This window comes from Pelodiscus sinensis, chromosome 24, assembly GCF_052426305.1.
Source record: "Pelodiscus sinensis isolate ZL-2025 chromosome 24, ASM5242630v1, whole genome shotgun sequence".
NCBI classification, from domain to species: Eukaryota; Metazoa; Chordata; order Testudines; family Trionychidae; genus Pelodiscus; species Pelodiscus sinensis.
Window position 1 is genome coordinate 1809730 of NC_143075.1, and position 10814 is coordinate 1820543.

The following is a 10814-nucleotide window of genomic DNA, read 5'->3' on the forward strand; positions in this document are numbered from 1 at the left end:
GCGGAGCAGCCTCTCCCTGCAGCAAGCTCAGGCCCGCCAAGGACAGAGGCTGCTTCGCGGCAGCCTCCCCTGCCCCCCGCCATGCTGTTGCCTCTGCAGTGGTGCGGGGGGGCAGGCAGCATCTCCAGCTCCTGCTTCGCTCCCCCTTGCTGCCTCCGATACAGAACTGTTATCAGTTTTGCCAGCTAGTGGTGCGTGGACATTAGAGTTCTCCAGGAACAGTAGTGAAATGAGACTTTCAAGCAGCCGACGGTGCCCCTTCCAGGCAGCAGTTCTCCAGCTGTGGTTCTGCAGATCCCTCTTTGTGCCTTCGCGCTCAGCCCCGCAGAGCACAGTGTAAAACGCCAGCCCCCAGGAGTCTGACGCAGCGAGCACAGGGCGGGTGGTGTCCGCCCGGCGCAGAACGGACGGGGAAGCGGCGGGGCGGCGTTCAGCTGTGGCGGATGCGCTTGTCCATGGGCTCATGCCTCTCTGGTGTTGCAGCTCGGAATCCCCCACTCCTTCGTGATGGTCAGTTACCAGCATAAGTTTCAGGATGAGGATCAAACCCGAGTCAAAGGTTCGCTCAAGTGAGTATAAGTGGGGCTGGGGTGGTCTGTGGGGCCTGCGCCAGAGCAGCCGACAAGGAAACCCCAGGCAGAGGTGCTGCAGGCTGGTCTGAGGCCTGGGCTTCTCTTGGGGTTTGTTTCTGTTAATGTGGCGTTAGGAAGGGTCCCGGTCTCGGACTGGGCCGAGTCCTTGTCCCCTTCAGCTGGGGTCTGGGCCTGTATGGCGCTGGCGTGTGTAGCCCCATTGGTTAGCGACCCTGCTCTGGCTGTTTGAGGTGGTCTTTGGCCGCAGCCCACAGCCTTGAGTAATGGTTGTGCCCAAGACCCCGGCTTCAAACCCTGCCTGACCTGCCCAAGGGCTTTTCCCTGCAGTGCCAGACGGTCACGCTGCACCGCGGCTGGGCAAGCCCCCATTCGTGGCAGTGGAAGGTCTGCTCAGGGTGTGATGCAGTGGGGCATCGTGCTGGTCGCTAGGCTTGGGCGATCTGCACTGTCACAGGGTTTAAAGGCCGGTCAGGGAGAACGCAGTGAAACTCCTCTCATGGAGTGTTGTCTGAGATCTGCAGGTCCAAGCCAGGCCCGTGGTCGCTCCGGGAGCTGGCTACCGTCACTGCCTTGGTGTAGGCAAGGATCCTGCGGCCCTGTTAGGACCATCCAGACTGGGATAAGGGAAGGGGAAAGTCACCTCTGGGGTCCAGGCCTTGCTAGACCTCCCATCCCAGCACAGGTACTGACGCTCCCAGCCCCTCTGCTACCGAGATCCTGGCGCTGGGTAAGACGCCAACACTTTGCACTGAGACGCTTTCCGGTGACCTACCTCGCTCGGCATCGCTGTCCGCTCTGGCCTCAGTGCTTGGAAGCACAAGGGCTCCGAAGACCAGCTGGGATCGGGGTTGGTACCTGCCTGTCAGCGAGCCAGCCGAGAGTGGGCCCGGATTGCGCTTGGACTGTCTCCAGACCACCTGACTCCTGAGGGCTCAGGCCAGAGTCCCTGGCACCGTGCTGTCTCCTCCTCCATGCGGACTCTGGAGGGATGTGAGTGCCCATTGCTGAGCCAGGACTGACTTACCTCTGGAGTTGCCTAATCTCTGTCCTGCCATTGATGTTGGGGGCTTGTCCTCCCGCCCACCATGGTCACCAGCCTGCACAGACTCTTTAAGGCTACTGAGGAGGTTTTCCATCCAGAACTGAGACACTTTCTGGCACCGTCTAACTAGCCAAACAAGTCTTGGTCTCCAGTACTGGCGCCATTCCGGGGCCCTGACTCGAGCACCTGCACTGGTAAGTCCTGCTGGTCCAGCTGACAGACCCGGGGAAGGACACCTCGTCGGATTCCAAGGTGTCCATGCAAGGCTCCTTTGCTTTCCCATGCCAGACTCCCTCCCTCAAGCTGCAGCCCAAGGAATAAGCTCCAACCACAGATACAACCGGCAGCCCTGTCAAGGACAACCCCAGCCCCCTGCCCCATCCACCACAGCGGGGTTATTGGAACCTGTGGCCCCTGATGGTGGCCAGCTCTGTCAGGCCCCAGATTGTAAGGGGGCACGCCAGGATCAATAACACCACTCTTGGATCTTGCCCCGCAAGGGCCAGCAGAGAAAGAAGAAGGGCTGTCTTCCCACAGGTTCTCCTTGCCAGACGACACGTTGTGCCTGCCTGCCTGCCTGTCTGCCATTTTATGCTGATGAGTTCAAGGCCTTTCAAGATCTTCTGAAATGGATACCTTCCAAGAGCCCTTACAGATTCCACTGGAGGAGATGAAGGACCCCCGGCATTCCCTGTTGGACACCCTCCATGTGTCTGCTCTTGCCCAACAATTTTAGTGATGCCTAGATTCAAAGGCCAGAAGGGAGGGGCCATTATGATCATTTAATCTGACCAGTAACAAAGGCCATAGAACTTCCCCAAAATTATTCCGAGAGCCGTTTTTTAGAAAAGCAGCCTGTTTTGAGTTAATAGCGGTCAGCAGTGGAGACTCCACCACGGCCGTTGGTGGATTGTTGCAGTGGTTAAATACCCTCGCTCTCAGAAATGCACCTTCTCTCCAGGCTGAACTTGCCAACCTTCAGCTTCCAGCTACTGCATTCTGCACCCGCAGCCGGTCGTAGGATGCTTTTTGACCTGTTAGGAACCCTTCGTGTTTCCAGTGGATAGCTTATTCCACCAGGGCTCAATCCCAGTGGGCCCTGTGAAAAACAGGGTGTGTCCAACGTTGGTTGGGCTCTGGGGTGCACGTTCTCCCAGCACGGTGCTGGGCTTGCTTAGAGCTGACGTGGCTTCCAGTGGCCCTGTTCTACGAAATCAGCCTCCTTGGCCCCTCCACTAACACTCGGGCCCGGAAGAGAGGCCCCTCAGAAGAAGGGAGGGGATGGTGCCACCTGATGCACTGGGGTTTCACTGAGCCATACGCTAAGGAAGCTCCCTACAAATAGCAGCTTCTCATCCTCAGTGGTGTGTTAAGCATTTTTCAGAGACCAGATGCCTTTCCCAGCTCGGGTTTTGTCCTTTCTTCCCCGGTTCAGTCTTAGGTGTTGAGCAGTCATCTTGAGCCAGGCGTGAGTGAAGAACAGAACCCGATCCTGATTCTCTCACTTCCAAGCTTTAAATAGGATTTACCTAGGGCAGGAACCTAGATACCCACCCCCTACTAGTGAAAAACTATTAGCAGGCAAGAGGGAGTCCAGGGTCAGGTGACATGACCCTGCAGTGTCAGAGCAGCCAAGAGTCAGGGTTGTCAGCAGCATCTGAGAGAGGTGGGGGATTAGCATTTTCAAATGTCCGTTGTTTCCCCTAAGGCGGGGGTGGGCAATAATCTTTGGTGGGAGGCCACTCCAGGATTTTGATAAGGGGTCAAGGGCTGCACTTTTCTGTGGAGGGGCTGTGGGGTCTAGGATGGTGCAAAAGGGCGCACAGGCTAAGGGACGGGTGCAGCAGACGGTGTGGGTCTGAGAGGGAGTTTGGGTGGAAGAGGGGGTTGTGAGCTGGGTCGGGATTGGGGTGTAGGGTCAGGGAGGGGGTAGAGTGCAGGAGGGGGTACAGGGTCTGGGAGGGAGTTGTGATCTAGGGCAGGGTGGTGCAGGGGGTTTGGTGGGTGACCTGGGGGAGGGAGTTGGGGGGCAGGAGGGGCAGGGGTGCCAGAGGCAGGCTCTGGCTGGGAGGCACTTACCTAAGGATCTCCCAGCCTGCAGCACCCCCAAGGCAGGTCGGGCTCCCTGCCTGCTGCAGCCCCAGATCACTTAAACCTGCAGGCTGCCCCCTCCCTCTGGCGCTTGGCTCCACGAGAGGGAGAGGTTTGCGCTGCCCGTCCCCCAGGCCAGTCTCTCAGCTACTGGCCGGTTGTTTCCAGCCAATAGGAGCTGTGGGCGGGCAGATCACACGCACTCAGAGGGGCGAGCCACCCGGAGCTGCTGCACGGCCAGGGTCCCGGCAGGGTGTCCACGGGCTGGATCCGGTGGCTTAGCCATCGCTGCCCTAATGGCCCGTCCAAGCGGTCTCCCCTGGGCTAAGTGCAGGTGTGTTTATGGCCACTATTCCGAACCTCACACCCCGCAGTGATACACGCACGGCAATGGGACAGTCATTCCGTAAACCAGCCTGTCCAAGCGCCTCTCTCATGAGCCCTCGCGGAGAAAGGGGAATTTCACAAGCCAATTACAGAGGGAGAGAGCAGAATTGATCTTCTATGCAAATGTGACTGTTTCCCTGCATCTGGATGTACCATGTTCAAACCCCCGATCCTTGCATTTAACACCTCGTTCCCAGCAAAGCCAAGTATGGGAGGCCACTCAATTAGTCTCGTTAGCACCGGCATTGCAAGTGACGGGTTTTTTCTCTCCCTCTTCTTTTCTGGTTATAAATTCTGGGTTCCCTTTTCCCCCACTCCAGCTCATCTGAAGAAGTGGGTTTTGCCCACTAAAGCTCTTGCTACCATACGTATTTTTGTTAGTGCCACAAGACTCCTCGTTGGTTTTAAAATACATCTTAGTTATTCCATATTCATAGCAGATGCGCATATTGCTGTGAAGGATGGGGGTGGTGCCACAGTCTCTAGCCCAGGAACTGGACTTCCTCCAGATGTGTGTCCCTGTGGGTGCTCCACTGTCCCACCCCTTCCCATGTGCCCTGGAATCTCCTTGCTAGACTTGCAGGGTTGAAAAGGAATTGGAGTGGAGGCGGTTCTTCCATGCCCATGTGCTCCTGCCTGGAGACCCTTGTACTGGAGCACAAAGCGATCTAGGGCACAGGCCCTGTTGATGAAAATCGCCAGTTAGGGCACAAGGCGGGTAACCTCTCCTCTGTGACACGTGGTAAATCGAATTGGATATTAAAAGAGAAATTGGAGACTTTGCCCTTGTCGTATTGTTTTCTGGTTTTGTCATCCTAGGGCAGGTTTCTTTGGGACCATAGTGGAATACGGAGCAGAGAGGAAGATTTCCAGACACAGTATTCTAGGAGCCGCTGTCAGTGTTGGTGTTCCTCAGGGAGTGTCTCTGAAAATCAAGTCAGTTCAAGATTATAACTGCAATGTTGGTGACTCTGATTGTAACCTGTGTCCTGGTATCTGATGCACTCGGGGGCGGAGCGGGGCGGGTGTCTCAGGCATCTTGGCAGCACCCCCAAGGCAGGTCGGGCTCCCTGCCTGCTGCAGCCCCAGATCACTTAAACCTGCAGGCTGCCCCCTCCCTGTGGCACTCGGCTCCACGAATTAAAATTGACATGCTGTAAAACAGAGCAGGCTGGAGCTGCTCTCCCTTTCGGTAGAGGGAGGGGGCCCTCGAAGCCTGCTCCTCTGCGGGCTGGGCATCTCAGTGGGCACTAGTGTGCGAGTAGAAGGGTGCATTTTAAAACTCAGGCGAGGCACATTGTTTTAGGGGACAGCTAGTGAGCACCGTGGATTGCTCGAGTGAAGACTACAGCAGTTTCCACTCTGAGCGTGAGCTGCTCGCGCAGAGGCACTCACCGGACTTCTACGCGCATATTTTGATTTTGCCAGCAGAGGGCATTCCAACGCTGCCGAACCGCTCCGAAAACACTGAGACCCCGGTCCTGGTGATTAGGCTTCAGAGCGCGACAGACTTGCTCAAATGAATTGGGCCATAAGCATCTGACCGTTAATATTGCCCCTCGTGCAAGGCGTGTGCGTGAACGTGATCCTCCTTTAGAGCATCCTCTGGTCCTGTGCAGTGCAGGGCACTGCTCGTCTCGCGCTGGGATGGGGACCAGCCCTGCGCCTCCCCTTACTGGGGGTGATGGCGGGGACCAGCGGAGTCTTTCAGAGGCAGCAGCTGCTCCTGATTTCCCTGGGGAAGGGATGATTGGGCCTGAAGATTTTTTTTTAGGCCCTAGCGCGTTATTGCTGTTCCAACCAAGTATCTCAAGCAGACAGACGCCTGGCTCCTTAGTAAGGGCTCTGCCAGGCTTCAGCAGCCTCCACACTGCTGTTCTGGTCGAGGCTTCATTGTGGGTTCAGAGTTGAGCCTGTCCCCTGCCCGTGGGGGTGGCTGCGGCGTGGGAGCCGAGGCCGCTGGCTGGCACGCGATGTGTCCTGCGCAGGGCTTTGGAATCCCAAACCACTCTGATAAGTTGCCTTGTTCTTTGTGTTAGGCTGAACCGGGCCAGCCAGACCTACTTCTTCCCTGTCCATCTGACGGATCAGCTGCTCCCCAGCGCAGTGTTCTACGCCACCGTGGGACCCCTCATTGTCTACTTCGCCATGCACAGGCTAATCATCAAACCCTACCTCAGGGCACAAAAGGAGAAGTGAGTCGGGGGTCACGTGTTGCTGGGCTTGGCTGGCAGGGCTAGGGGCATTCTCGGCAGTACAGTTGCTCTAGTGGGGGCTCAAGTGGGGAGGCCTGACGGGACCATGGTAAAGAATCTCCAGCCAAGGTCTTGAGGCCATCCTGACCCAGTGAGGTCTGGGGCCAGTCGGGGGCGTGGGCAGTGCGTCCTCGCACTGAATGTCTGTGATGAACTTGTTGCCCCACTTCCTCGTGGCAGAGAGCTGGAGAAACAAAGGGAAAGCTCAGCCAGTGACGTGCTGCAGAAGAAGCAGGAGGCAGAAGCTGCAGTAAGTGGCCCCTCCCTCCTTCCCCAGGCTTCCCTTTCAATTTCTTCCTTGGCCGTGTGGTTCCGCCCAGCCGTGTCCCCATGGTCCTGTGCAGAGCCCCCGCGGTGCGGCCGGGTCTCGCCCTTTCTTCCAGAGGGGTGGTTGTGGCCAGGGCTGGAGCCAGTCCAACGGTAATGGAGGAACTCCAGCCCTCTGGAGGATTGTAGCCCTGTCTGGGAGGAAAAAATCCCCCCTCTGATTGGCTCCCTTCCATGCTGGCCAGCCCCCTGGGGAAGAGTAGCCAATGAGGACTGCTGCAGAAGCAAGCAGAGCGTTTCCACCTTCCCTCAGGACTACGGTGACCTTATTTCCCTGTACCCAATATGGGACACCAAGGGGGGGCGGAGCTGCCAGTGCATGTGGCATTAGCCCTGCAGAAGGAGTGAGGTGAAGGGAGTTGCTGGTACTTGAGGCGTTAGCCCCGGGGGGGGAGAGGAGCTGCCGGCGCTCGGGGCATTAGCCCTGCAGGAGGAGTGGGGTGAAGAGAGCCACTGGTACTTGGGGCGTTAGCCCTGGGGGGGGGAGCAGAGCTGCCAGCGCTCGGGGCGTTAGCCCTGGGGGGCGCGGAGCTGCCAGTGCTTGAGGCATTGGGGCGGGGAGGGCAGAGTAGCCAGCGCTCGGGGCATTAGCCCTGCAGAAGGAGTGGGGTGAAGGGACCTGCCGGTGCTTGGGGCATTAGCCCTGGAGGGGGCAGAGCTGCCGGTGCTCGGGGCGTTAGCCCTGCAGAAGGAGTGGGGTGAAGGGACCTGCCGGTGCTTGGGGCATTAGCCCTGGAGGGGGCGGAGCTGCCGGTGCTCGGGGCGTTAGCCCTGCAGAAGGAGTGGGGTGAAGGGACCTGCCGGCGCTTGGGGCATTAGCCCTGGAGGGGGCGGAGCTGCCGGTGCTCGGGGCGTTAGCCCTGCAGAAGGAGTGGGGTGAAGGGAGCCGCTGGTGCTTGGGGCGTTAGCCCTGCGGGGGGGGAGGCAGAGCTGCCGATGCTCGGGGCTCCAGTAGTGGAAGCTCCGAGTGTGGGTGGCTCCCTTCCCTGGGGAGAAGGGAGCCGCCAGTGCTCGGAGCTTCAGCTACTGGAGCTCCAAGCCCTGGCAGCTCCCCCCGCGACCTCCCTTCCGTGGCAGGGGAAATATGGGATAACGCGCCTGGTGTTTTACAGAGTTGGGACCCCGAGGGAGGGCTTCCATCAGGGACTGTCCTGGTCAAAATGGGAGGGGTGGTCCCCCCACACAGGACCCGGTTGCATTCTCACCATAAAAAACAGGGCAAAGAGACCCAAGCCTCTCAGGGCGGCCCCAGGCTCTTTTTCTCCACCCCTGCCCCGCGGTATCTGTGCCCATCTCCTGCCACACAATGCTCAGTCTGGAGGCAGGGAAAGAGGAGACCCAGGCAGTAAGATTGAATCTTCCCCTTCACCCTGGCTGAGGGTGTGGCCGGCATGGACGAGGGTAGCGGAATGCAGAGCCTCCCTCGAGCCACGGCTGCTGGCGCTCTTCCGTTTCTCCAGCACGCCTCCCCTGGTCTGGGTGGGCTCCAGGCAGGATTGGAGCCCTCTTGGTGCCTGGCCGTCCCGGGCTGTGCACGCCCAGCGCGGTCGGGGCATTTCTCCTGCCCCTGCTTTTGTTCTCATCACCACGGGGCTATTGACGCTCAGGTGAGCTCTGAGACCGTGCTCAGACCCCTCTCAGCTAAAGGAAACTTCCCCCTTGGAGCTCCCATCTGTTCAATGGCAGCTGACTGCTGGGTTTGGTTTTGTCCTTCGTGCTGTGGCAGGTGCGGCTAATGCAGGAGTCTGTCCGGAGGATAATTGAGGCAGAGGAAGCCAGGATGGGTAAGAAGTGCAGCATGCCTGACGTATTGTGACGGCTCTGCGGAGAGGAGGGGGACGTGGGATCCCTGTGGAGTTGGGGGGCTGGGGAGAGGTGCAAGGTGGGCATGGGGGTGGGGGGTTGATACTTATTGACAGCTCAGCATGAGCTCTCCGGTACCACTGGGGAACAGCCCCAGGACAGCGCACTCGAGCCTGAGGGAGGACACTGTTGTACAACGTGAGTGATGGGGAACGGGGCCAGGCGGTTCAGACAATAGTGAGCAAACCCAAGCAGCTTTCCTCATTTCCCTCTGCATGGCAGCTGGGAGGCCACGTGGCAAATAGATCAAGGTGTGAATTGTATCCTCTTGAGCTGAGAAGCCCGTGGCGTCTGGATCGTGCTGCTAGAGCATGAGCTGGAATCTCAATTCTTCCATTCACGTACTAGGCTTTACATTTGCAAAGATAGTGTTCCAATGAACCGAGCATGACATCTTCCTGAGTCTGCAGCCTGCCTGGAGCGGAGTAGCTGAGATGTGGGAGCTGCCACCTTTAGGGGTTAATTCCAGAACTTCATGGCATCTGTTGTGGCAATGCAGCTCTACCTAGGGATGGCCCTGGGTGGGAAATAGGCCAGGCCCTGGGGGAGGGTCACCGCTCATTCTGTGTGGTGTGACGGGGTCGGGTCACCTCAGGGATTCTCCTTAAGTCCTAGTTGAAACGCTTGCTTGGCTCCGGGAGGGGCTTGGCCTAGCATTGTGCATGATTCGGGAACTGTGTGAGGTTTGCCCTCCCTGCTTCTTGAAAACTGTTCCCTCTGGCGGTCTGAGAAGAACGCTAGGGAAGGGGTTGGGCTGATCTCTTGGTCAGTGTCTCTGCAGGTACCTGGAAGAGCCTTTTACCCTGTCTTTGTGCTTGTGTGGAATGCAGGTTTGATTGTCGTGAATGCCTGGTATGGGAAGTTTGTCAATGACAACAGCAGGAAGAATGAGAAGGTGAAGGTCATAGATGTGACTGTGCCCCTGCAGTGCTTAGTGAAGGACTCAAAGCTTATCCTCACAGAGGCCTCCAAGGTATGCAGTGACTTGAAGGATCCATCACCTTGTAGGCGTTGGTCTTTGCTGCAGGCCCTGCACACCACCCCCCCAGGCAGAAGGCAGGTGAACCAACCAAGCAAAACGCCAGTCCAGAACCAGGGCAGCCACAGGAGGAGCTGTTCTCCAGCGCTCTTCAGTGATAGGGTTCTGTTGGATGTTTAAATGCTAACAGAGCTGACTGTCTTCCTGAATGTGGCTGTCCTAGCCCTCCCGGGGCTGGAAGTGGTGTGGGAGGAGTCACATTGGGGTAGTCAGGTGGCCTGTGCTCTGTGTCCCTCCTCGCCAGTCCCCCTTGTGTAGTAACTATTCTCGGGTGAGAAGCAGCTGCACTTGGCTCATGTTGGAGGTGACAAATAACGCCTCAGATCACTAGCTGAAAGATCAGAAGGGAGAATTATTTTCCGGTTCTGCTTGAATGTCCATTACCATGGCTGCTCTGCAGGCACTTCTGCTTGTTTTCCTTGTTGTTTGTGGGAGGGTCTCACTTAGGTGGCGGGGAGAAAACCACTGAATAAAATGGGAAAGTGTCATTCTAAGCCATTTTTTGGGCAGGTGGGATTGAAAGGCCTTTTACCTCCTGTTGATGGTGTCCCATGTGCAGACCAGCTTCAAGTCTTTTCAAAACTCCCTTTCTACTGTACCCTAAAAGCAGTGGCAGGAGAGTGCTCAGTGTGCTGTTTTCATTGTCAAAGGTCGGGCTGCCAGGGTTCTATGACCCATGTGTGGGCGAAGAGAAGAGTTTGAAGGTGCTGTATCAGTTTCGGGGAGTTCTACACCAGGTGATGTCTGCTGACAGTGAGGCCCTTAGGATACCAAAGCAATGTAAGTAGCAAGGATTGTTCTCTCCTTCCGCCAGTCACCAAGCCCCAGAGACCCGGCAGAGAGGAAAGGGTCTCCCCAGCCATTTCGCTATGCTGCACTCCACTCATGTCCAGCATCAGAGATGCCTTGCTGTTAGTAGTTGAGATCTCTCTCCAGGGGCACTGGAGCCTTAGCTCTGAGGAGCTAGCATGCTCTGGATATATGTCTGCTAAATAACTGCACTGGGATTTGGCTGAGGAGTACACATCCCTTCTAAGCCAGTCGTGGGCACCCCAGACTGTGTGCGAGCTATCCTTTGGAGAATCTCTTAGTTTTGAAGCTTCATCTCTTAGTGTGCGTGATGTCTTACTTTTGAAGCTTTTGTAAGTAGGTGAGAAGCTCACACTGAGTGATTTCCTTCGCTGCTAGTAATTCTGTTCTGCAACTGACACTATGGT

The 10814-nt window shown here is 57.3% G+C and overlaps 1 protein-coding gene across 1 annotated transcript in view; it reads left to right on the forward strand.

The window, feature by feature from the left end:
• DNAJC11 (DnaJ heat shock protein family (Hsp40) member C11) overlaps window positions 1-10814 on the forward strand; it is a 64794-nt gene that overhangs the window by 52157 nt on the left and 1823 nt on the right. The window contains exons 9-15 of the mRNA XM_075906136.2: window positions 484-569; window positions 4933-5049; window positions 6153-6308; window positions 6549-6618; window positions 8422-8479; window positions 9389-9531; window positions 10248-10377. Of these exons, the coding sequence (XP_075762251.1) occupies window positions 484-569; window positions 4933-5049; window positions 6153-6308; window positions 6549-6618; window positions 8422-8479; window positions 9389-9531; window positions 10248-10377 (760 nt within the window). The remainder of the gene's footprint in view (window positions 1-483; window positions 570-4932; window positions 5050-6152; window positions 6309-6548; window positions 6619-8421; window positions 8480-9388; window positions 9532-10247; window positions 10378-10814) is intronic.